This window comes from Falco cherrug, chromosome 8, assembly GCF_023634085.1.
Source record: "Falco cherrug isolate bFalChe1 chromosome 8, bFalChe1.pri, whole genome shotgun sequence".
NCBI lineage: Eukaryota > Metazoa > Chordata > Aves > Falconiformes > Falconidae > Falco > Falco cherrug.
Window position 1 is genome coordinate 35,287,322 of NC_073704.1, and position 26,799 is coordinate 35,314,120.

A 26,799-nucleotide genomic window follows, 5' to 3' on the forward strand; every position below is an offset into this window, starting at 1 on the left:
TTTCACTGTTTATAAATAAAAGGAGTAACTACAGTGATAGAAAAGATCATACGTAAGCTTTCAAAAGATAAGGGACCAAACTGCCTATTTCAGAAATTACCTCTTCCTTCATCCCAAGAAAGGCAAAAAGCTGCTGACCCTCTGGACACAGCATTAGTCACGGGGATGCCTTTCCTCTAAGACTCGTCACCTTTTCAAGGAACAGGTAAGGGTCAAAGGGACACTCAGCCAGCTGTTCCTTAAACATTATTACCTCAGAAATTATTATACTTCTAAAGTTTTATTGGTAGTACCATCAGTTGCCTGTTCTTTGCCCTTTCTTCTTTCTTAAGATGTTTTCTAGGAATTACACTACACACACACAGAAAAAAAAAAAGGAAAAAAAAATTAGTTAACTTCAGGTTACTTCAATTTGTAACCATGAAATTTCAAATCAAGATGAGTAAATGTCAGATGACATGAAGAAATAAAAGGTAGCTAACAAAAATCTATTCCAGATTTTCTTTTTTTACAGTGAAAACTATGATTAGATAGTAATTGGAATAAGGTCTCTTCTCTGGTAGTAAAGACAAATACCTAATACAAAATGATCATACAGATCCCCAGGTAACTCATGTTCCAATTCTTCCTAATTTGAGATTTTACAATGCAAGAGCTACCTACTCAAGGAAGAAGCCTTGAAGAAAACAGAAATCATTAACACCATTAACGAGCACACAAGCCTCCACAGGAGGAGGTCAAGCAGAAGCAATGACAGCACAGCACCTGCCACAGCTCTCAGTAATGGGACATGCAAAGTTCTCCATGGGGGGAGGAATAACCCTGTGAACCAGTAAAGGCTGGGAGCCAGCTGCATGAAGGTATCTGTTGCAGGGAAGAGAGAAGATGGAACCAGACTCTTCTTGGAAGTGGCATGACAAAAAGATCAGATACAATGGATGATCCTTGGAACATGAGAAATTGGAATTAGATATGAGGAAAGCCCTCTCCACCCCCCCACCACCCCCTTTTTTTTTTCCTCCTGTGAGGGTGGTCATATGATTGCTGGAACAGGTTACCCAGGGAGGTTTCTGAATCACAGAGATATTGCAAAGTTCACTGGACAAGTGGCTATAATAACACAACATAGCATAATCTAATCCTGATACAACTGGATCTGGACTCTGCAGTACTGATCATGAACAGCAATCTTTCACAAGGACATATGACAATATTCTGACTGAACCAAACAAGAATTAAAAAAAATCAAGATCTCTGAAATGCGGATTTTCCCTACGAGTGTTGGATGACATGAATTACTTGTCTGGAAACTGATAACTAATAATTGGAGATGAACCTTTGCTTATAGAAGCTAAATATCATTTTCATGAAATAAACACAAGTCCTCCAGCGAAGTGAAGTGTTTCAGATATAATGTAAAGATTCCTCAGATACAAATGATCTCTATGTCCACTCTGAGTGACAGGTTGTGAGCCTGAGAGTTGGGTTTTTTTCTGAACTCCTTTTAATTCTTCAGCGTCTGAAATTTATTAAAAACAATTGTTTTAATGATTACAAATTCAAATTCTCCTGAGAGTCATGCCTGCAATTTTCTGAAACCACACTTTAATCACACATTTAACACAAGAATAAAACATATGTAGGTTATATAATTAAACGGTATTTATGATTTCTCATAACCACTTATTTGAGGAAAAAAACCTCAAAATGGTTCACAATGTAGTTATAAACAGATCCTATACGGAGGCAATGGTAACAGGAATCCAAGAATCCAGTCAATATGGAACCCACACTAAGTGGCTAACTCAGCATCTCTAAACATTATCACTTTCCATGGCATCTCAGGAGCTTCCACAGGACTTTCTAAATAAGATATTTACTAAATAATTATCTTAGATTTCAGTGACAGTTTGCCAACCCAGGTGTGCTACACTACACTTCTAACACCCTTTCCTGCTATAACAAAAGGAGATTGTTAACCTCGAAACCCAAACTGCAGTTTACAAATCCATATGTAGAATTGTTTATGTATGCATTGGTTTTGGCTGGGGTAGAGTTAATTTTGTTCACAGTAGCTGGTATGGCTTTGTTTTGGCTTTGTGCTGGGAAGTGTTGCGAATCCAGGGATGTTCTTCTTATTGCTTACCCAGAGCCCAGGGCTTTTCTGCCCCTCACCCACCCCACCAGCGAGGGGGCTGGGGCTGCACAGGGAGCTGGGAGGGGACACAGCTGGGACAGCTGACCCCAGCTGACCCAAGGGACATCCCATCCCATACCGCATCGGGGTCAGCATATACACTGGGGGAAGGTTGGCTGGGGGGCTGCTGCTCAGGGACTGGCTGGGCATTGGTTGGGTGGTAGTGAGCAATTGTTTTCATTTGCATCACTTGTCTTAGGTTTTACTTCTCACTGTTACCTTCCTTTTCATTACAATTTTTTGCATGTTTTATTTTATTTTAATTATTAAACTGTTCTTATCTCAAATGAGTTTTGTCACCTTTACCCTTCTGATTGTTTCCCCCCCTACCTGCTGGGGCAGCAGGGGGGAGTCAGCAAGTGGCTGTGTGGTGCTTAGCTGCTGGCTGGGGTTAAACCACAACAATGTAATAACGAATTGTGAATGTTTTTTCTTGCAAGGCCATTTTATAGTCTTGATGTATTCTTAGATGATGTACTTTCAGTGTTATTTCCACTGCAGACCTCCTAGTGTTCAGCACTATTCTTCACTGCGCGTGAGCGATATGAAATGAGTATTTCCAGACTGTTGATGCAGATAAAAACAGTAGATGAGGGTTTCTTTGTACTTTCATAAAAAAAACAGCCTCGAGCTATGCACAAGTAGCTCACTCTAACTACACAAGCTGAAAAAAGGCAGCAGTTGTTCCAAGGACTACTAACTTCAAATTCCAACAAGGTTAAAATTGTTTTCCAGTGGCACCTTGCTCTCCTTTCTCCCCCACCATGGCCTTTTTTTCCTTAATTTTAATTACCACTTGTTTACTGCAACTCAATCCCTCTTAAATATGCCCTTTGAAATTTTGCAGTATCTTCTGATATGCTTTATAACCTATCTCATTCGGTGAAACCTGAGATGTGTGAAAGACACTTGTATGTTAAGTCAGAGCAATGTGAACTGATGAATTCACAAAAGTGTTTCCTGCAAGATGCCTGAGACAGGAGTAGTCACTGATATCACTGTGACCTGAATACGTCTGTTCTATCTGCAACTTTTTTTTCTGGATTTTCTGTATTTGCTAATGGGAATCCCATTAAATACCATGACCCAGGTCTGAAACGCTCCCCCCATAACTGGGCAAACAAGTTAGAATGTAAAAAAAAATTTACATGCAACTAGGCAGTGCAATCTAAGTAATCTCTGAGTTCAGGGCTACAAAAATGACTTCTGGTTTTACCTTGCTTACTTCTATCTATGTATTCAGCTGTTTTCTCATGCTTTATTTCCTTCCAGTGGAAGGATCAGTTAAAATATAGTTTTGCTTTAAACAGCACATCAGCAAGTGTAGTCATATTTTTGTTTAGCTATCAGCTTTTGTTCAGAACAAGCTGACCAAAATTGAAGGAAAAGAAAGGAATGCTCGTATATCACAAAATTTTACAGAAACATCCCAAATTGTTCACAGTTTAACATTACTGTTGTCAGGAAAACCATATAAAAATCTTTTTTCTCATCTCTGGATTTTACTTACAAAGTGAACAGAGTGAGCAGTACCATTCTGTAGATTAAATACATGTGATGGATAAGAGAACAAAGTACTTTATGTTTCTGGTATGAGCCACCTACCACTCGCATATCAATCCAAGTGTACTACATATTATTCTTCATTCAAAATGCTCCTCACTAGTACAAGCTATCACCCCTATTGAACAGTTCTGCAGCAACATTAATAAATTTCCTGATGATGCTTTTATTGGCTCTTCCATGCATCAGAAACATGTATTTTTTTGAAAAAGTTCAGATCAAAAAGGGCTGTAAAAGAAAAAAGCCTTCACAGTGAAGTTAACTGTACTTATCAGTTCAGTAAGAGTAGATGGAGTTTCCTGTCTTTAGGTCCCCAGCTGAACATCAGTCCTGGATGTCGAAGTAAACTACGCTAACCTCGTGGCCAAATATTGCGGTTGATACCATTCTGTCTTTAGTGAATGGATATTCATCTATCAGTAGCACCCTTGCCTCTGGCACTTCATCTGTCAGAAGTGAAATCAAAGACTGACCATTCTGGAGGTGACTCTTCCAAGCCAGGTTTCAGGCACAGTGGTGGCATGGCAGTATGGCAGTAACTCAGTGTGTTGTTCCTTTTCAAAATGGAAGATTTCAGCTACACTGAATAGAAAAGTTATAAGCAGAAAAAAAAAATGTTCTAGAAGCTAATGCCTTCTTCATATGTGTATATATGCTATTATGAGAAGAATATGCAGTGTTATTTTTCATGCAGATATTCTCTTAAAAAATGGTTCATTACCGTACCATACTTAAAGTAATCATCTTTCCTCCCAGGAAACCTATATGCAGCATTTAAACTTTCCTGAAGGAGTTTGTAAGTATTAAAGTAACTACACTTGACTAAAGTGACAGTATTAAAATACCTAGCTTTGACTGAAGTACAAACAAGCCAAACTATTCTGAAAATTAAATTCAGTAAATTTTATGTAACAGCAATTAAGGCAATAGAATTACTCCAGATTTAGATTGCTAGAAATAAGCCAATTTTCCTTCCCTTTGCAGCCCTTCACTTTTTTTCCCCCTTTTTTTTTTTTTAATGACTTTTCACTACTTGGATGAAGGCCAAATTACTCTTTTTAATGGAACGAAAAACTTTTGAGTGAATTTTTTTTCCCCCTCCCAGAAAGTCTCCCAAGTAGTCATACTTTTTGATCCAGTTTTCTGTAGATTGTTTCTTTAGGGAATACAAAAAAAAAAGGCTTTAAAGGACCTACCTGAAGATGAGTATTAACTATTGTTTTGGAATGACAGCAGTATATTAACTAACTAGTTCTTACCATAAGCACAACTGCACAAGCTGGCCTGTGGGATTAGGACAAAAAAATTAGTAAACTATTAAAAAACCAGGTAACTTTTTGCAAATAGCAGGAAATAGTTTGTCTTATAATATTGTCAGGAAAACTTCTAAAAGAAGCTCAGAATGCATCTTCACACAAAAATAAAATGCAGGAACAATCATTCTGGATCAGACCAAAACTTCAGCTTTTCAAATATGTTATTACAGTTTAGAGCAAATGTATTTAACTGAAATTAAAAATACTTGATCATCAGTGCATATTCTTTCCAAAACAAATATACTGAAATACAAATATATTGGTAAGGGCATTCTTCTGTTAAAATTCAGAGAGAGAATGTTTGTGAATACAGCATATTTTTTCCCACAGGAAACAAGCACAATTTTACATTTTTTCAACTTTTTAAAATTTAAAAAATAGCACTGCTTTCTATTTGAAAACATAAATTAATCACAGTTCAAAATTCAGAGTGAACAATATCTTTTATGGAGATGTGGAAACAGGGACCGAGCAAGTGAGTTGGCCATACATATGACCCAACCTTGGAATACAAACCATTTTTTCAACTTTTCTGTCCAAGCACTTCTTCCCCTGAACAGCTGATTGCTCCAAGTGCTCCCTATTTATTTCTTACTCATTACCCTTACTCAGGAAACACAAAGGATTTGATAGATAAAAATGCTTCTTTACTTGACTGACCCTCTTGCCCAACCAGAACCTCTTCAATACCAGCCCAGGATGGGCAATGCCGTGCCAGGTCAACAGAGCACATATGGATCCTCACAGGGACCTGGACAGGCTACAGATAGGTAAGACCCCCTCATTAAAATCTTCTTTTGATCAAGAGCCAGGAGACACATTACAGACCTGGGAACTCTAAAAGCTGTTGACAGATGGGAGATGACAACAACTCCCTGGGGATCTCACTGCCCTACTGAGAAACAGAGTGGGCCTGGAAGTGGCACCGGGTGCCACGGCAAGCGTGGCACAGCAGCCCTGCAGGCTGGCCTTCTCACATAGCCAAAGCGTGGGCTGCCCTCGGCCGGCGTGCCTGCACAGCCCTGCGGCTGGTAGCCCCAAGCTGACCTGTGTGAGGAATACGTGCAGATACAGAGCAACAAGTTGGCCTTTACATAAGAAGATACCAGCATCTCTCCAAGCAGCAGATAGATTACCTTAAAAGTGATATCAGCTATAAACTCCCGGAGATTATTCCCGTCTTTTAGGACTACCAAGCAGAGTCATTTTAGAGCCATACTCTTTTCTCTCAAATACATCCCCTGAATCAGAAAAAAAGCAATCAGAACACCACCATTATGTCAAGATTAAGGCTGCAGACAACCTGTTGTGCATAAATGGGAAGTCCCCGTATGCATTAGGATGACCTGTATCAGTCAGGCTGTGAACCACATCATCACCCTGCTTTCCAGAGAGTGTCTCTGAATCTCCGTTATGCCCCTTTCATATGTATAGGCTTTAGGCAATGTATATAGGCTGACTTTTTTAGATTCATTCCAGGAGTAAGAACTCGAAGAAAGTCATAGCAAAGCAGCACTATACTGCAGAGGAAAATCTAAATGCAGAATTACAATCGGTATAATACATAATAGTACCATAGAATCAGTCACTCTTCACCTCTTGTTACTGTGGATATATAGAGGATTCTGGGAAGGAAAGAACAGCTTGTTTTCTGAGAAACTGGCACACAAATGGCACATTTCAGTTACGAGACTTTGTTGTGTTAAATGTAAGTCCATTGCTTTGTTACTGTATTACAACAATCAAAAAGAAAACTATTTGCACATATTGTCCTTGGAACAAAACTGTAATTTTGAACATTGTCTGAGGAGCACCATCCATCTCCTTTGGGGGCAAGAATCCAATCTTAATTTAGTTAAATATGGGAACAAATATTTATCAGAATCTTTGCACAGTAGTGGAAATCTACCAGAGAAAAGCCATAAGGAGTTTGTTGTTACTGAGCTAGCCCTGCATTTCTCTGTATGGAAAAGCAGCCCAAGCAAATGCTTGCGTCCTTGACAGCCCGGGATTTCTGGTGGAGCTCCCAAGAGTGCGGGTGGCTCCTCTCCTGTCCTCTGGGAGACACAAAACTGCTAAGCTTTGTCTAGTAATGTTCTCCATAGCAGCTTAGGAGGCCTGATTGATGCAGTCTCCTGTGGGCACTTCCAGTCCAGTGATACAAGTTTAATTTTAAGGATATATTTCCTCTTTCTGCAATAGAAGTTAGCATTAAAAATCCAACGTGGATTTCAGCTAGTGCCTTTTTTTCAATTCATGGCCATGCCCCATCTATAAAATGTTACATATCAGTGGCCTGAATATTAAGCTTCTGTAATTTTGTGTTAAGATAAAATTGTATTGCCAATAGTTACAGTTGTGGTGTTGGTTTTTTTTTTTTCTCATGAAAGAGCTGCTGACACCAACGACTGTGCAAATTAGAAGTGACAGTCACAACAACTGTTCCACATCTGAGTCTCAAAGCACGCAGACAAAAAATTGGGTTGATCTGGCCAACAATGCCACCTGAAATGTGCCTGTACCACTTATGTAGTCACACCTCTCTGACACCTGCTTCAGAAAGCAAATGGCAAAATGCTCCAGACTTCATGACTGAGAATTAGAAGTCTTGTAAGACTGGAATGATTTTATCCTTGGTGTTGGAAGTTACCAGTATTGAGTCTTCACAGTTAAATCTTTTTTCTTAGCTGTGGATAAGGCAGGGACATGCACACATATTTATATCCAGCAAGAGGGTGGGAAATGAAACTGAAATTCCTTATGTTCAAAGCCACTCCTCCTGTAAAGCTGTAGCGTGAGTTCATGATTGCACTGGTGGTGATGCCTGGCAAATGGGACAGATGTCCCCCATGGAGCTGTGTGCCATTCTTCTCATGGTGCACACTAAAGCCTAAGAAATCTCTTCTGAAGTCAATTACTTCTCAAAATCTCATCATCCCTCCACAGTGACAAAAAAAGCAGAGCTGAACCACAGTCACAGCTCTTCCTCAGTGAGAAGAGCCCATCCAAACGCATCAGCTGCAATTGCTTAAACTGTCTGCTACCACTTGGATGTCCAGTGTAGTCACATGGGTGCCGAAATGAGCAGTGGAGTAAAAATGGAACAAGTCACACCTCACTTAAAAAAATGTAAGGATTCAAGCTGCTCTTCACCACTGCACCCAGGGCCAAAGAAACCTGCAAACACACCCTACTATTAAAGCTACCTGTAACCTCCGTTGAGTCTTTCAGCCAGACTTCTCTTGGAGTCAACTCAACAGCACTGAACTCAGTACAGGGATCATTCCCCTTGACAATCCCCTGACCTCATTATTCATGTTGTTCCTCTTCTGAATTTGTATAATCAATCTCTGAGGACCTGCACTGTCCAGCATGATGAAAATCCCTGCTGCTGAAAAGTAGTCTAGACCATGTCAGCTGGTGAACAAGCAGTTAGACACTCTGCACTCGCACAGAACCTGAGGGATGACTGGGCCAGTGACATAAGATGGGGTGGGATTCAGGCTGCCTACAACCCAGGATTTCAGTTCCTGCTGATGAGAAGAACAGAAAGAATTTGGAGTGCAAATCTCAAAGCAGCACAGTGTGGTTCTGAAGAGATTACAGCCCCTACAGTCATGAGGTTTTTCATATGAATTCATGTCTCAAAATCCCCGAAGTCCCAACAGCAAAAATTCATTTCCATACTTTTTAATACAAGACAGGAGAGCCCTGCTTGAAGACCATCCAAGCTCCACTTTGAAACTGATTCTTTTTCTATTAGAAGTGTCCATATGTTAAACAAACTCCTTAGGAGAAATAAGCCTTTTTCCAAGTTTACCAGGAAATGTGAAACCCCCCTTTTTTTTTTAAAAAAAATAAATTATCTGGCTCTGTACTTATAACACTTCCCATTGCCACAGAAGCAGCGGTTTATATATATGATGATGTCTTAAATATACTTGAGACTAAATGATAAGTTGCTACCCTTTTTTTACAAACAAAGGTTAAAGATGGACAGATGAAGTGAATTTGTCCAAGGAAATGGAGAAATCTGTAGCAAATGAAACAATCAAAATGTAGTCTTGCAAACACAGTACTGTAAACAGAACATCATCCTTCCACTCCAACGTGACTGCACCACGTCTGTCCTGAGCTTTAGTGCACATATTGACAATTGTAGAATTATAACAAATCGTGAACTTAGAACAAACTCTCTTCTTCATCCATTTCAATCACTGTACACTGACATGCAGTCAAAAGGATTTTAAAAAAACCTTGAAAGTCTTTGAGCTATCTGTAATCAGGTAAGACTCTACCTAGTTATCCAGTATTGTGATCAAACAAGAAAGAGACTCTGGGTTTTGATATCCAAATCACAAGGACAAACATTGGAAGGAAAGTCTGTGGGCTGCTTGTTTTAATGTCTTGGGTTCAAGTACTGCACACAGTTATTTCTGGGGATCACTCTCTCTCTTAGATAAAGTACTTGTGTCTTGAATGAGAATATGAGGGTGAGGTATTGCTTTGGCCTTTCATGGTCTTACTTTTACATGGGCAATGCCTCTTGGAAACATCATAAAGCTCTTACATGCTAGAGCTTTTTAGTCAAGTAAACATTTAAGTAAGAAATATGATGGTTCACAGCAATTCAAATCACACATATTCTTGTCCACATTTACGTCAGCATTCATTATAAATCTTCCTTCAGTCATTATGTAAAATGATAACAGAGGAGAATTTTGTTTACAGTCCTGCTTCTAAATTCATTTACCCTAAAGAAATCACATCATCCATCTCTAAGTCCAGCAAATTAAGTTCCCATAGGGCAGCTAGCTCTATGGAAAGGGTTAGAATATTTTGCTTCAAGTAAGAATCTCAGCAAGATCTAACACAATATTGCAATAATACTGCACGCTCTGGGCTCCATCTTATTATTATTCTTCTAACATGATCACCATGCAACATCTAATGTTCACCAGCAAGAATATTTATTCTGGAGTCAGGCATATTGATATTATAATAAGAACTCAATTTCATACATCCCAGAACAATAATTAGATTTGTAAAAAACAAATACATAGACAATGGTCAATAGATCAAAAGTGTTTATTGCACAAGAGGCATCTTTTATAAGTATTCGGATATTAATTCGAACAGGTTTCACACACTAAAACTAACTTACCATGGTGTCAGAAAATATGGGACATATGTGAGCAAGTCACCCTGGAGATCCCCTAGGTCATGTCCTCATTTGTTATGAAATACATGGTGTGAAACTGCAGTAAAATCTGATACTCTCTTGCAATGAGTACTGATCATATCATATCATAGTAATCACAGAGAACAGCTATGACTCAGAATATTTTCTGTAAGGTAACTGATTGTAGAGGATGGCTTTCAAAACAATGTTAGTATTTATACATTCTGTAAGTTTTGTGTACGCATCACTTGAATTCAGATCATAAAAACCTTTTTTTTGTGTGTTAGCTCACATCTATACTTCATTTACAAATACAGGATATGGTTATCATGTTCACAAAACCCCAAATACATCAGTGTTTTTTCAGAAACATTACCTAGGTTGTACATTCAAGTTCTATTCCCATTTGTGAATTACCCTTATAAATATATGAAAAAAATGTCTGAATCCATTTACAAAGGTACAAATGAAATGCTTCTATTGCAATATTGATGCCTCTTGCCAAACCTGGATGCAGTATTTGCAATAAAATTCATCCTGTATTTAGATTATATGTTTGTCCATGATTTCCACACAGTTGGTTTCAATAACAGATTAATGATTCATATAATGTTTTATTAATATGTTTTTCAATGTTAAAATATTTTGTGAACATTTCAGATCACACATTCTTTGCCATGTATTTGTTTTGAAGCACCTTTCAGGTATTAGCTTTTATTATTACATGTGGCTGTTGCCTAAATCATACTGCATTGTTTTTACCGTGTGACTCATCAACACACATCAAGTGAACCCATTTCTGACCTACATAGCAGGTAGCCATACGAGGGCAGGAATGTACTGTTTTGCATGTGAATAGAGCCATTCCTTGAAAATCCCAGAAAATAAACTATTTGTTAAGAAGTTTGTCATAAAAGTAAACAAAAGGTATGTGAGGATGAATGAGTCAAGAGACATTCAGAAAAAACACAACACTCATGGCAATGTTCCATATTTTTTACCTGTTTCACCATTCACAGACTGGTATAGGATGCACTAGCCTAGCTATTCTTTCAGGAAAGGAAAGACCACTGCTTCTGAGTCATGAATTATGAAAAGAAATTCATAACCAAATAAAATTACATATTGGCAATATAGAAGAAATGGAAATTCCAAAAAACCAAGCTGACTGATATCATGAGTGAGAACTTTTCCAAGAACAAGAAGGGAACAGGAAGAGAAGGAAGCTGTTATGCAATGTGGAGTACAAGATTAAAAAAAATCCTAGAGTAACAGGTATATGGGTGCTTTAAGGTCCTGGGGCAGAGATGCTTCACTCTGTAAGACAGCCAGGCTCAGGTTTGGGGAATCCACCCAGACTACCACCGAGCAGATTCAAACAAAGCCCCATGTCCAGAAAGAAGGGGAAAAAAAAGGGGTTAGACAGCATTTTATTAGGTAGAGGGGGCTGTTTGCTAGAGGTGAATTAAAACAAAGAACTGTTCTTGTTATCATTAACTGGAGAGAACTGCCTTGCTCTTTTGTTGGTCAGAACATAAAACCCAAGAGATTTTACACAAAACACACCATGATACCCATTTTCCTGGCTAGCACAAGACAACAAATGCCAATGTCTGTATCACCCCAAATGAGAAAAAACCAAGACTATTACCAAACTGCCTCTTTTTTTCAAAAATTAAGAAATAAAAGATGGAGGAAAAATTACACAGAAATATACAAGCACCAAAATGACGAGTTTATGTCCCCTCTAGGAAAGCATCAAACAAAATTTCAAATTTCAAATGACCACATAGCTAATTTTTTTCCAGTTTAGTGCCTAAAAGAAAACTAAAGAACACACAAATCCCCAGTTTGATGGAAAGAAACGGAAGTACTGTTTTCCTTTTCTTGCTGAGACTGCAAAAACAAAACCCAAAGATGCTAAAACCTAATTGTCATACCACCTTACTGTGTTTTCCACAGTAAGACAGCATACAGAAAAGCAGGTAATAAAACCAGTTCAGCTGTCTGTTATAAACAGACAAGACAAGTAATCCACTCAAAGGACTCACACCAAGCCCACTTCAGAACCCCTCTGTATGGTGGCAACAGTGAACAGAAAGTATGGATTTAAATTCTGAACCAAGAGGAGGGAACTGAGTTTCATTTTTGCATTCTAAAAGGACAGCGAGTAAAATATAGATGCTTTTATTACCAGTTTCTAAAAGCACAGTGTTCTATTATAACTTCAACAAAAAGTTTAATTTGTCCTGAAATTAAATTTTATAGGCTATCATTTTAACAAGAAAAATTGATTTATTTTGGAAGGTTAATCTAAAAGATTCTTTTCCCTTCAATCCAAGCTTAAAATGAAAATTACAGTGATAAATACTCTTTAATATACATTTTTGTTTAGCTATATTGCTGTATTTTTGATCCATCAGTTGTAAGAATGGACTAATATAACTAGAATTTTTGAAAAGTGTTTTATCTGAAGGATCACTACGTAGTATAGATTTTAATATTTCAGCAATATATGTCTTCACAAAATACTTAATCTGTTTAAAAAGATACAGGACAGGACTAGCTTCCTCAAGTGTTTTTTTTTTAAGAATTTATGTGCAGAATATCTGATGAACTGGCATCTATTTCATTCCTGTTTCCAGAGACACTTAAAAAGGCTTGCTATCTCCTCAGGTTCACTGCTTCCAGAATATGGCAGTACATTAGGAAAATGCAAAACTCTCCTTTCTTATAAAGAGTATAAACAAACCCGGTTCCCTTTGAAAAACCTCTTAAAATCTTTGCTCTCTGAAATGTTGTCATGAGATACTCTCTCTACCCCAAGTGAGACTGATAAAATGCACCTACCACAAACTGCAACAAGAAACTATGGAGCTTGATATAGAAGCCTCACACTCAGTAAGATTATGAGTGGATAAAATTATCCATCACAATCTGAAGGTCAAGCTGTCACAAGCATCTATGTTTTCTAAAGATGCTGGAATATATTACTTAAAATACTAAATGCTTTAATAAAGTCTTCCAAGCTAGTTTCTCTGTCCTGTTAATTGTGAGGAGCAGCAAATGCAGATAAGACAATGATAATAAAAATGAAAACCCTTAAACTCTGGTGAGAGAACACCCGGGAAAATATAGATGGTACTGACCACTATTTACAAGTATTCATAACTAATAAACACACAGAGGAAACAATGCCAGACACATTTATCTCAGTAGTGTGATCTTTGTTTTAAAGAACTTTTCTATCACAAGAAAACAGGTAAAAAGTCACTAATACCTGATATACCTTCATGATATTGACAGTTCCTTCTCCATGCTGGCCTGGGGATCCTTGGCTCTCTAGCAGATTTCTCACCGTCTCCTCCATTCTAGAGAACAAAAATATTTATAAAAGTCAACTGTATGGAAAAAAAATTAAGAGTTGCATTCAGTGTTTTTCTTCTTTACAAAAGCCTAATGCATCCATGGCTACCATGAAATTAATATTTAAAGACAATCCCGGCCTTATAATGTTCTCATACTCCATGTTATGAATAACACATTAAGGGCACTCTTTTATCTTTTGAATATGCACAGTAATTAGTTGTATTGTTAAAATCCTACTGCAATTCAGTTACAAAAATTAAAAACAAATGTGTGCAAATATACACCTTATCAACAATGTAACCAAACACCATGATAAAATTACTGTCATTTTGGAACAAAATCAGTTAGATTAAAAAAACCAACAACCTGCTGTATTTCTAGCCAATTGTTAGGTTTGTGCAATTTAGACAGACTGTCAAACACATTACTAGTATTTACTCTCTATGTTATAGGTGCAGCAGTGTGTGCCAGTACATTTGTTTATATGAGTACAGCTGCTGAACACATTCACCCTTCTCTGCCCTTTCAAAAGGATGTAAAAAGCAAGTGTAGTCTAAAATCTGGTACTACCATCTCATGAAAACGTAATCAACTTCAGTTCCACCAGCCAAAGAAGGAAGGTTTGCACTTCCATATTAGAAGGTGATAATAGGCATCACCAAAAATTGTCTTTCATCTATCTGCATTCATCAAGCATGTTAAAACTGGTAATAACGCTAACTCTCCTGAATGGAGGATGAACTGGACAGAGTTCTGCTCCTTCACACAACAGGACCACTGGGAATAAGGGAAGCCATCTACAAAACACTGGTCCCATTCAAGGTCAATCAGAAATTAAATCCCATGGGCTTAGCAGATCCCACCAAGGCTTACCGCAAATAAAGGCCTGGGACTATAGTTGATTTCAGCTCTATGTGTATGGTTAAGAGGAGGACAGGGGTCAAAAACCAGAGAAGCAGTGATGGACAAAACCACAAAGACACCGGTTTTCACAACAAAAAATGGTGAGTGCCAATTCCAGGCAAAGGTCCTCAAGCTTCTCCCCACTCCTCATCTCCTCACCCAGACTCTCGCCCCTGTACAGCTGCTTCTTCAGCTGTGAAGATGCAACAGTTTTTCTCACTCTGCCTTTCATGTTTTGTATTCTTTTCCTTTTAAGCTGGCCCAATCCCTTGATATAGTTGGAAACAGCCCAGCTGGAACAGGGGCTGGAGGAGGGAAAACTGCAGTGGCACAGGTGTATGGGTGACACAAAGGCAGGGGAGAGAGAAAGGAATACCTTAAGCCATATTGCCAGATAGATAGGCTGTATATTAAAGCTGTGACCTTGAAAAAAGACCCTGTATTCCTCAGCATATCAGACCAGAAACTGCCTGCTGTTGTTTGTTTCTACTGTGTTTAGGGAAACATGACTTCCGTGTACCATTCTTTGCAAATGCAATTGAACAGAAGAATTATTCACAGCATATCATGGGTTTTTTTTGGTTTTTTTTTTTTATTTCTAAGGTAAAAATCCAGTGAGACAGCAAATATTAGCTAATGCTCTGGCCAAAGGCCAATAATATTATCTTTTATATAAGCCTCATAGTCTTTCTGTTCTTTCAGTGTTATCAGAATAAATGGTATTGGCTAATTTAGCAATAATAGGATGTTTTGCTAGTTTTCCTCCTTCCAAGTCAGCCAGCTACGCTACTTTTTGAGAAGTCGACACTGGGTATTCATTTTACTCAGATGGACACTGACATTTTACTTATTCGTATGATAGGTTTTTGTCATTGATGTGCAGACTTCTATATTGCCAGAATGCCCACAGAATAGTTGGACCATCTGTTGACCAAATGTGCATGAAAACAAGCCAGCTCTAATCTCTAGTGCAGACAGTGGTGCAGTTTTTCAGTTGCAGATTGCAACCATTTCTGTTCAGAGGCTGACCTTAATCAAGATGCCTTTTACACAACAGAACAAATCATTTTGGTTTGTAACATAAATTCTTGTGCAGTCCTCACTGCAAGATTTAATTTCTCAACATGCTCATCACTTCATTTTTAAATCAATGATGTAATAGGATTCTTAATTATTTGTTTATATATGCATGCACAGTTTCAAATCTAGTCCTCCATGAAGTTCTTACAAATTAATAAACAAGCAAAAAGGGGAGAAAGAATAGATTTCTATGCAACAGAATAATCTTTGCAACATGATGAAGAGCTCAGTTAAACACAGTTGAGACTTCTGTTGTTTTGCTGTTTGCAGCTATTATAAAAGTTTGCAAGAGTTGACAGCCGTAAAGCTGAACCACAAGCGTAACAGAGACACTGTCTGTGTGGTCACGTCACTATAAAACCAGCACTGAGAGGATCTTACAAATTCTAGGTGCCCATGGAATATCTGAAAATAGAAAGAGAAAAACAGTTTCTGTCAAACAAGGAGGTGAAATATGCTTACAGTCAAATTTACTGCAAGACTCCGATGGCCAGTGCTCTTGTGGTTTTTAAGCTGCTGCTTTTTCACTAGCACCCCAGTTGTCCATTTTTAGGAAGGACTGCTTAACCAAACATGGCACAGGATAACAATCAAGATTTGTTCCTTATAAATTAGAATCTTTGAAGCATGAATTAATGGCACCTTAATTGAAAAGTGATTGTTGTTATGATCTATAATACTCTCCACAGGGACATGTACATGCCAGGACTTAGTATAAGTTCTTTTAAATAATGCAAGAATAGTGGAGCCTCTATAAAATTAACTTGAAATTCCCTGTTTTGCTCCCTGAACAAGATTTCCAAAGGACATAAAATTTGGAAGTGAAACAGAAAAATTAGGAGTTTTATGAAAGGCTATTTCTACATATCAACCTATATTTCCCCCCCCCCTTCTGGTAACCACAAAAGGTTATCTTCTTTTCATCATGATTCTTATATCCTAGATGGACCCACTCCAACGTCAAGTACTTGCAGATTACATCTAGAATAGCTATCCCCCACGCATGTATTCTGCCTGCTTGCTGGACTATGCTAAAAAACCTGTTTTGCCAAGGATTCCATGTATCTTATGTAACTATCAAGCTGTTACAATCTGCAAAAACAGCCTCTAAAGCTCACCATTCCTGAGTCTACATTCTTCAGTCACTATTTAAGATCATTTACTTCCCCCTTTCTTTAGTGTTCTATTTACTGTCTATTCATCTGAAGCATCTCGCTTAGTACCATTAAATTTTTTCTTACATCTATTATTTGAATAGAAAATGGAAGCTTTCCTCAAACTGAAGAGTTCCTTTCAATTTTTCTTTTTTTTTTTAAACAAAAGCTATTTCTTTAGGAGAAAACTAAATGAAACCCATGTTTGATAGAAGCTTAAGTTTATTGACAAAATGTCGGTTTAGAGCAGGGAAACAGTCTTCCACTAGTCCCAACCTATGGATAGATATCTCAAAGCACAAAACGCAAGAAGAAATGAGGCCCTTGGAAACCAGAATCTGTTCATGGAATGCAAGAGTTTAAGGAACATAAAATATTAATGCTACTGTGGAAACCACTGTCAAGATTTCATCTGGAATATTATCTGTAATTATGATCATCAGTGTTCAGCAGTGGCTCATTCAGAGAAGATTCAGTGAAGAGACAGCTCCGAGGTGTTTAGAGGCATTGAGAGTGTGTCATGAGAAGAGACTAAACAACTTGTCTTGCTAGACTTGAGACCAAGAGCTTTATGTTTTCCACAGAAGAATCATTGAGAAAAAGTTAAATGGGAAAGAAAACTACACCAACCCAAGGCAAATCGTCAAAAAAACAAGATGGGAATATAGTGTTTCTAAATATATTTAGGCTGGAATTAGGATGTTTTTAATCACTGAAAAACTGAGACCCTGAACCAGCCTACCAGGCAGAGTAACAGGATGAGAAACCTAAACAGTTTTAAGCCAGAGTTGAGCAGTTTATGAAATTAATTACATAGACATGTCAAGAGCTAAGGACCTGAATTTATGATCCACAGGTTCTTGCTGCTATTACTCCTGAAACAACATCAGTCATTCCTACATTTTAAAAAAATGTAATTTGTTCTGTGCTGTTGAGAGAATACCAGGAAATCAAACCAACTGCAACATGCAGTTATTTATTTTGACTTTGTTTCTGTGTGTGTTTCTGGGCAAGGGGGCCAGAGGAATCTCTGGGAAGAAGGAAACACCATTCCCTGCCCAGGAAGCAGCACACAGGGCACAGATGCTCAGGTCTCCAAGATGGCAGAAGGAAGCTTCCTCTGTATTTTTGCTGCAACTCAAATCTTGCCTGGAAGCTAGGACCTGCCTGCAAGGACCCAATGAGCTGTAGAGGCTTGCTTTTAATGCATTTTCATGTTACATTTCTGACAGCTCTACTGCCTCCATCTCCTGCCTGGCCCTGCTGCCACAACTCGTGGCATGAGCCAGAGCAGTTTCAAACAGACCAGGCAAGACAAACCCTGCTGGGGCTGATGCATCACTACGACACAGTTAAATTCCTGACTTTCCTCTTAATTTTCTCAGCACCATCACCTTCATAAACAGGCATGTCCTTTGTGCCATTCCCCAGCAATGCTGGGACGTGGTCACAAAACCTGTCCACTTTGTGCCTCTCCCACTTCTGTCATTTCAAGTGGACCAAAGCCAGAGTCTATTTTGTTGGGGTCCTCCCCAAGAACAGATTTTCATACCATATAGGAATTATCTTCCCTCAGCTACACTAATTTAAGGAGGCAGAAGAGTTCTCTCAGCCCCCTAACTCTGCAGAACCTTCCCTGTAAATTTCCCACTTCCCAGAAAGGTCTTTCAGACCCCTTTCAGCTAGGTTTATTGATTCCCTTCCTTGAGAGAGATGTCTCTCATGGTTTGCCACAGTAATTTCACACGTGAAGAGGATTTTCTCTGAACAAGCTCTCCACTGTGTAGGATATGCCTTTATGTCTCACTGCAGAGGTAACCCATTCCCTTCTCCACTTTTTGTAGCATATCCTTCAGAGGGATCTCCCCAGACCTAAAATCTTTCCTTGACAGAGCAAGTTTTCCTTGAAAAAAAAAGTCCTTCCCAGTATCTCTAGCACAGAGAATAAATAGTCTCCACAGCCCACGCTCTATTCAGCCATTTCCCACATAGCCCTTTTTACGATCCTCCCTCCAAGGGACAGGTAGCATGTAGTTGTTCCAGCTCTAGAAGGTGCATGACAGCTTCAACCCCTTTCTTCCTTGACCTACTTCCTTCAAGATTTCCACAGGCTGGCAGCTACCTTTTGCTAGGTGTTATCACCTTCCCTTTTCATCACCCTCAAGCTGAGGTGACAGTACTTGGTAGTTATTTCAAGTGCATGTCACAAGAATTCCTTCAACACGAGACCGACTCAGTCTTCCAGAGATGTGTCCGGAGGTTCCTATAGAATCTTACTGCAGCAGTTGAGGTTTGTATTTCAGCTTTTTCCTTCTCACAGTGTGCAGCAGGTGCAGGACTCTTAAAATCTTAGAGAAAAATATCAATAACAGATCTTTCTCCATCTTTAGCTTAACTTCTGTGTCATCAAAATTCTCAGGTGGATATTTTCTTCCAGCTCCTGTCTTGTGAGGCAGTGAAGCTTCCTGCCTCTCTCCTGGGCAGTTTCCGGCTTAAGTCTCTTGACTTTTTATTTATAGCCTCCCTGGAGATGTGGCCTGGGTTTCAGCTCCTTGAGCTGTCTGACCCCCCCCTATTGCCTGATAACAGATGAAGGAACCGGTTCCCAAGTGGTTTCTCAGTTCTTTCAGCTCTTGGTTCATCTGTGAACCAGTCTCTTTGGAGACAGCAATCTGTCTGGCTTTGGTGGCAGACTTCTGTGTCTCTGTCCAAGCCTTCCATCTCTCTCCAAACCTACAATCCAACCAAACAAAAAGCTTCTCTCTGATTCAGCTCCCAGAGAAATTAGTTTGCATGCTCATTCGTAGTTTTGAACTTCAGGTTTGGGGTTACTTGCATATCGCTTCCCTCACCGCTCCATGCAAAGCAACGGATAAGGCTAGACTTTCTCCTTACAGTGAGTTCCTCAAACTACCAAAAGGCTTCAAAGTAAACAAACACTCACAACTCTCCCTCCTGAAAAAATAGAAAAAATCTGGATTTTAGATTAAGCACTGGATTTTTTTTAAACAGGAAAAACATGGAATTGGCTTTACAAGACATCAGAATCAAAAAAAGCTCATCAAACAGCAGTTCCTGTTCACTGCATCCTTGCAGGAGTGTCTCTCCTTCTACCTGGTTTCAATTAAATCAGTGGCGCTCTGAACTGCAGACTTTGCTTACTCCCCTCTGGCTCCAGGGATTTTCATTAGCTTTAGACATGGCTGCCTGCTCTCCTCAGCTCTTCCCCTGATCTGCAGACTCATCTCCAGATTGTGCAGTGACCTGTCAGCCACAACGACAGCCTCTAGACCCTCTGCTCTCCTCTGCAAGCCATGGTGATCCCCAGAATGAAGTGGCCCCTCCTTCCTGGGGCTGTGTCCCAAGCCTGCTGCTCCCAGTGCACCTACCGTGGAGACCCTGCAGCACGCTGTTAGGCCACTGCTTCAAGTGGGTAGGTAGCCAGGAAAAAGACACAAGCTTCTCCAGAGAATGTAGATATTGAAAATGGATTTTAAAAAGAGCACAGAGAGAAGTGAAAACAGATATGTCATAAACTTAAGAGATCTGACACATGGGAAATGATGGGGCTTCAAACCCCAAGGGGTTTTCTCCACATTTTCAGTTCTGCTTAGGATATGACATTGCTACACGTTTTATAGGAGTGCACTGGGCAAAGCCTACAGAACACACAATATCCATCCTTAATATTTCAGTTGGAAAATGAAGTAATAATATCCTTTATAGTATCAACAGAAAGACACACATACAATGTATCATTTATGTTTATTCTTTCTCTTCATGAGCACAGGTGCTTATCAATCCAGAAATTCCAGGGCAAATTCTCCTCCTGCAGCACCATCAGGGCCCCTTCCCCACCACAGGCTCTGAGCAGCCTGTGTCATTCGCCAGTGGCAAATCCAAACTGCACAAGCCATGCTCTTTCCACATACTTACGTTAAACCCTTCTTCGAACAATGTACTCAAAGCATACTCAAACTGTTGCCTGAAGGGCAAGCCATCTAAAGAAGAGCAGCACATAAAGTATCTTGTACACGATGAAGGCAACTATCACAAGGCCATGCTGGAATGAAACATGTCTCAAGCTTTATTTACACAAGTGGAGAAGAATCCTTCTTTTGAGTGCATGACCTAATCAGGTGCTCTATCTGCTAGACCATACCACCACCTGAAAATTCCACAGAATTGAAAGACTGAGCACAACATTTACTTAGTTGAACCACTGACCGTTGAACCCACTGGCAATTTTCAAGGTATCCTTAAAATATGTATGTGCCTGGAGCCTCAGATAAGTAGGGAAGGATTTTGAAAGACCACAGCATTGGTATATCACTGCTCCCACACAAGTCTGAATTCTGTTATCACGCAATGGCAGACCTGACATTTCTCTGAGACTGCTCTAAACACCATCTGAGCCAGGAAATGTTGGAAATGTTTCCATTGTCTCTTTCAGCCATACAGATTTCACTCATCAAACTTATACCTACAGCAAAAAGTTTCTGAACTGCAAGAGAAACCAGTGGTAATGTTTATTTCTGTATTGACAGATAGACAAATGCCATATGGACTGTATGGGTGTCTTCCATCACCACCCGTGTCTACAATTTTGTAAGTTACAGGCATGGCGAATTAAACAAAAAACAATCCAAGACTAAGCCTCACAGAAAAGCTTCTCATAGGCAACTGAAAGTGTTTTTCCAATGGAAGGACTGTCCCTCCTGCAATTCCTCAGTAACATATTTGGGACCTTAGGACAGGAGATATTTTAATGAACTGTAAGTGGATAGAACCAGACATGTACAGAAAACTAATTCTCATGTCAGCTTAAACATATGCTCCTAAGTTCGAACTCTATTCATGCTGGAGGCACCAGAAATAGTCACAGTGTTTCAGCATAACTAAAAGCATCAGAAGAATTATAGTTATACAGTCAGACTGCAAATATTTCCTATTTCAAATAAAGTGGTTTTTTAAAAATTTTTTCCTGGTTTTCTACATTTTAAACAAATATCTGCTTTTTTCCATCTTTGCAAATACATAGATGGATGGAGAGAGAGATATATACCAGCTCCTCCAAAGATGCATATTTAATTTTGCCTATAAGCACCCTGATATAGACAAACCACTATTGCTTTAAGTTACTTACAGGAATGTAAAGTCACTCAAAACTAAACATCTCTTATTCAATTCTGAGTCACAGCTTCAAGGTAGTACCAGGACCACCTTGACATAGCTACATATATTTCTATGTGTTTCTAAGAATAACAAAGATGCTACGTGAAGGGAGGCAGCTTTTGTGGGGTTGAAATAGGCACAAGAGAAATGCAAGATTAAAATGAGGTCTGTCATCAACAAGCATTTGCAGAACACTCCACAATGCAAACAAGCTCTTCTGATGCACTTTCATGCAACTCAGCCCATCATGACGCTTCCAGGCTCAGATGTGAAGAGCTGCAGTAGACACCTACCTGTCCTGTCCAGAGTACAGACAGCAGCTGGAAGAAAGCTAAATAGAGGAGGGACTTCCTTTTGCAGAAACAATCATGATTTGATATCAGCCTCTCTGACTCCCCAGTAAAACACCTATACGCAAAACACTTAAAATATATAATTCTTCTGATTAAGTGGCTAGTAAGCATGCATATCATTGCTGCACAGAAAGATACAGAATTCTTTTAAGTGACTACTAAGTACGCCTACCATTGAAGTTGTTCAGAAAGTTGCATTACATTGAACACCACAAAATATGCCCTGATGCCTTCAGAGGCAAAGACTGTAAAGTTTATTAAATTCTTGCATTCTTTGGCCCTTAAAATGTGAATTTAATGCCTTTAAAAAACTAACTACTAATGGAGTAAATGGGACTCTAAATAAACATTCAACACACCACTCCTGATTTGGTTCAATAACCTAAATCTTACATCAAAAATTAAATTCACAAGACAGCATCAGCCCCTTCCTGATGCTGAACAGCCAACTACAAAGGCCCAAAGGCTGGACTCCTGAAAATGTTACTACACAGGACTCAAGTATGACAGCAAAGCTTCCCACTTTAAGCTTAGATCCCTTCAAAATGGGTCATGTCAGATGTTCACAAATAAAAAGAACAGCAAGAACCAACAGAACTGCAAGAAACAATGACTGTCGTTCCCAACCATGAGATTCACTTCGAAGTACTTTTAAAGACAACACAGAGTCTTAATAAATATAATTCCTTTTGACTTTCTGGACTTCTGCATTTCCAAATTTCACCTCACAAAGACCACAATAAGAAAAGAAAAAAAAAATAATAAGATTTTCAAATCAGTTACGACTTCCTGAAAGCCTCTACATACAAGATCAGCAAAGACAGATGAAATGTGTAGTAATATTCCAAGTGATGCCTGTACTACAAAAAGATGTATGATAATATTCTAATTCCTATGGGGGATAATGTGCTGCTGTAGGTATATATAGAATTTGTCTTTCCTTTTTTCTCCTCAGCAGAGAGCTTGCTTTGGACGTTCAAATAGACACTGACAAACAGAGGATATGAGACCTTGGCTGATCAGCTATGATCAAGTGTTTTCTCTGTACCCTTCCTGAACAAATGATGCCCCAATGTCCTCTCTGTATGACTAGAACCCTCCCCCTTACCCTCCCAATTATCAACTTATGGAATGAAAAATATATAAATAAAATGCCTTCATGTGTTCTTCCCCAAAGCAGGTTGGGAATGACTGCCAGGCTAGTGAATGCCAAGTATCTTTTCCTGAGCCTGAAAAATGCCTCCTTCCTTGCGGGTTTCCTGCAGCACTGCCCTGGAACAACATAGTTTCTTATTCTAAGGGTGCCCAGCTCAAAAGGAGTTTACCCTTCTGTGGACAGATTCAGTTAACAGCAATACATATGTACTACCAAAGAAACCTAAGATGTAGGAGTAATTACTCTTCCAGTCTTAAATTTCAGGTGGTTGGAAAATAGCCACAAAAACAACTCGTGTCAGAGACGTAAGAACGAAAGCTTACTGGTTGTAGAATTCCAAACCCTAGCAGCATAGCAAAATGGCCTAATCAAGTAATATATGGTTAGAATAATGGTCTCCAAGGGCTTAATTACCTGTATCATTAGGTAGTGGTAGCCTCTGTAAAATTATATTGACAGCTCTTCTACAACCAAGCAGTTGATAATGAGGCAATAAAAATACATGACAATGCACACAGAAGAGTGCTGGAACAGTGTCATATACAGCATCATCAGCTTTGATGCCAACAAACAAGAAAAGCTAAATTAAACCACTTGTGAACTGGTCACAAAAAAACAAGAAGGATTTGTCATTAATAACTTCTAACGTTATCCTTTTCTGTATGTGTGCAAGCCTATCAAAAGAAAAAGAAGATAAGAAAAAGGAGGGAAGAAGAGTAATATCAAAGTGCAAATGGGATGCAAGAAGAAGAAATTACAGCTGTATTAAAAAAAACAAAACCAGAACAAACAAAACAAAAAAAAAAGAAATGAAAAAGGCAGGGACACTTTTATGCCTCTCTGTCAAGCACCATAAAGCATTCCCCATACCTTTTCAAACACATTACTCTGGCACAGCCGTTATCCATTGTATGAAGTAACAACAGGAAAAAAACACACCAGACTAAACACGCTCAAAATGCCAAATTCATCACTATTGAAGCCCATCTCCTTAAATTGCATTATCCTGGAGACAAACTGATTAAAAGTAGGGCAGCATGTCTGCATGTAAGATTTGCAAAGAGCACTGGCTCTTTGCTGCATCTATCTGGTTCCACTAGTGCCTGCCTGCTCCCATTTTCCCTGTGCTGAAGTCATGCAGAACGTTGCGCCTGTATCAGACACAGTCTCTCAAATGTTTCTCAGCTTGTAGGTTCAGGAGGCAAGTTGTATGATGTCAGAAATCTGGTGAGAAGAGGAAAGGACACTTTGGAGGGATAGCCAGCTATCAACATGGAAAACCAAAGGAAAAGAGGGGAGAGTAAAGGGGCCTGGAAAGGCATATCCCATTACTTTGGCCCACAAAGTAGAGCAACTGGACAAAGAAGAGTTGGATTAGAAGAGAGAAGGAAATACTTATAAGCAGAGAAGGAAAGTAGAGAAAATTTTTTTGAGAAAACACCTTAAGGAGAGAATGGAGAGGAAAAGAACAGCACAAGACGTGAGGACCAAAGTGAAGGCAACAGCAGCCTAAAAGATGTAATAGAGCTTTGAGGAGAAGGAGGACATGAAAATGTAAGCAAGATGTAAGAAAACAGAAAAAGAATAAATTGGAACAGCAATAAAAAGGTTAACATAAAAAGAAGCGAAAGGGCATCTAGATATCTCTAAGGTGCAAATGTTTATTTTAATTATTTGTAATGTATTGGCATTTCATTCGCACAAGCAGGAGAGCCATTAGCTCGGACTTCCAACAGAAGATCATTTAAGAAGGGTTTAGAGAAGGATTTTTAGTCTAACTATAGTGCTAAATGGAGAATCACAACATCACTCCCTCCTCCCTGTTCAAGCACTCATTCTTTAATCATCTATCTTCCACACAGCACGGGATACATTTTCAAACTGCTCTGCAGGATTTTAGCCACATGGCTCCCATTGTGTTTAATGGGAATCCTGTGGACAGAGCACTGTATGAGGCTTTCAAAATTTACTCCAAAAATCTCTAAATAATGCACTAGTTGAGCATTACTTCTCATAGGACATGACTAAAATGAAACAAAGGTTAGGTCTTTTGTAAAAGTAGTATTTATTGGGAAGCTCGTCAGTGTTTCCTATAGGGATATTTTTCCTCTGTAAAATTATTCAACATGACTATTTAGGATTTACATGTTTCATAATACAGGAAATAGAGAAAAAAATAAACCACATCTGCTTCAGAAAGGAAGATCCAGCAGTTAACATATCAGCCTAAGATTCGAGAAGTCTCTCTTCAAGACTTCGCACTGTCATAGGATACCTTTGTGGCTTTGTTTCAGATTTTCCTCTGAAAATTCATTTTACAGTTTCTATTTCGTAACAGCTTTATGATGATAATAAATACCTGTGAGGCATTAATTAAAGAGTCACCAGAAACAGAAAAAATGCTCCAATATTAACTCCCTCTCTCCCTTCAGGAGGAAGGCTGTTTCAGTAATCAGGTGTGAGATAACACAAAAGTTTTGAGAAATGTAAATCTTTGCCACCCACGCTCTATAAAGACCTTTGTTTCTGTGCTTTCACCTTTCAGAAGCAGCATTCAGAATAAATCCATGAAGATGCAATTTTAATCAGCCTTCATGCACCCAAAACAGTGGATCACATTCCATTATCCTTTGGAATATGAACCAAATAGGCTTGGCTACATAAAAAGTTTACATTTCAGGGAAGAGATCCTCAACCTTTTCAACTTGGGCAACTGCAGAGAAAAGACAGCTGGTACATTCACTAGGCAAAATTTTAGCCATGACACAGCAAAAGTAACATACAGAGCCTACATTTCTAGCTTCAGAAATGAACATCAGATGTAATATTGGTATCACCAGTTCACTATAAACTGTCACCTTATCTATGCAATTTGTTCTACTGTGAAATGGAAGATCACCTTAGGAATACATACATTTATGTTAAGCTACCTGAAAATTGGGCTTAGCAAATAAAATTCTGCAGTTCTGAACTAGTTACACACTTTTATCCTGGACTTAGGAGAACTGATACAGGATATAAAGGTTTACTATGAAAACCTTAGGAAATACCCATAACATGAGAAATTCAGCATTTTGCAAGATTCTGAGTTTATGCCAGTGAAATGCATAAAAAACAGGTGACTCTAGAACCTACTGTATCTACCAGCTTCAAGCTGTACTGGCACGAACTACTGCAAAATCGAGTAACTTTGGGCAGAAGTCATTCCACTGAACTTAACAGCTTGTTTCATAGAATCAGGGCCTTTGTGACTTAAGTGAACAGACAGCATGTATTTTAGCTAATCTGGTGGAAACAAAGCCTCACAAGCCTGCCCTACTAAGAAATAATTTAGTAGTTATCCTGAGGGAC

The 26,799-nt window shown here is 38.9% G+C and overlaps 1 protein-coding gene across 10 annotated transcripts in view; it reads right to left on the reverse strand.

Moving 5' to 3' along the window:
- Positions 1 to 26,799, reverse strand: part of NCKAP5 (NCK associated protein 5) — a 245,331-nt gene that overhangs the window by 128,531 nt on the left and 90,001 nt on the right. For 9 of the 10 annotated variants that reach the window (XR_008733526.1, XR_008733527.1, XM_055718344.1 and 6 more), the window contains one exon: positions 13,539 to 13,629. Coding sequence is in view for 8 of the 10 variants with exons in the window: in XM_055718344.1 (XP_055574319.1) it covers positions 13,539 to 13,629 (91 nt within the window). In the remaining 2 variants the exon portion in view is untranslated. The remainder of the gene's footprint in view (positions 1 to 13,538; positions 13,630 to 26,799) is intronic. The other variant, XM_055718342.1, reaches the window with a different exon arrangement.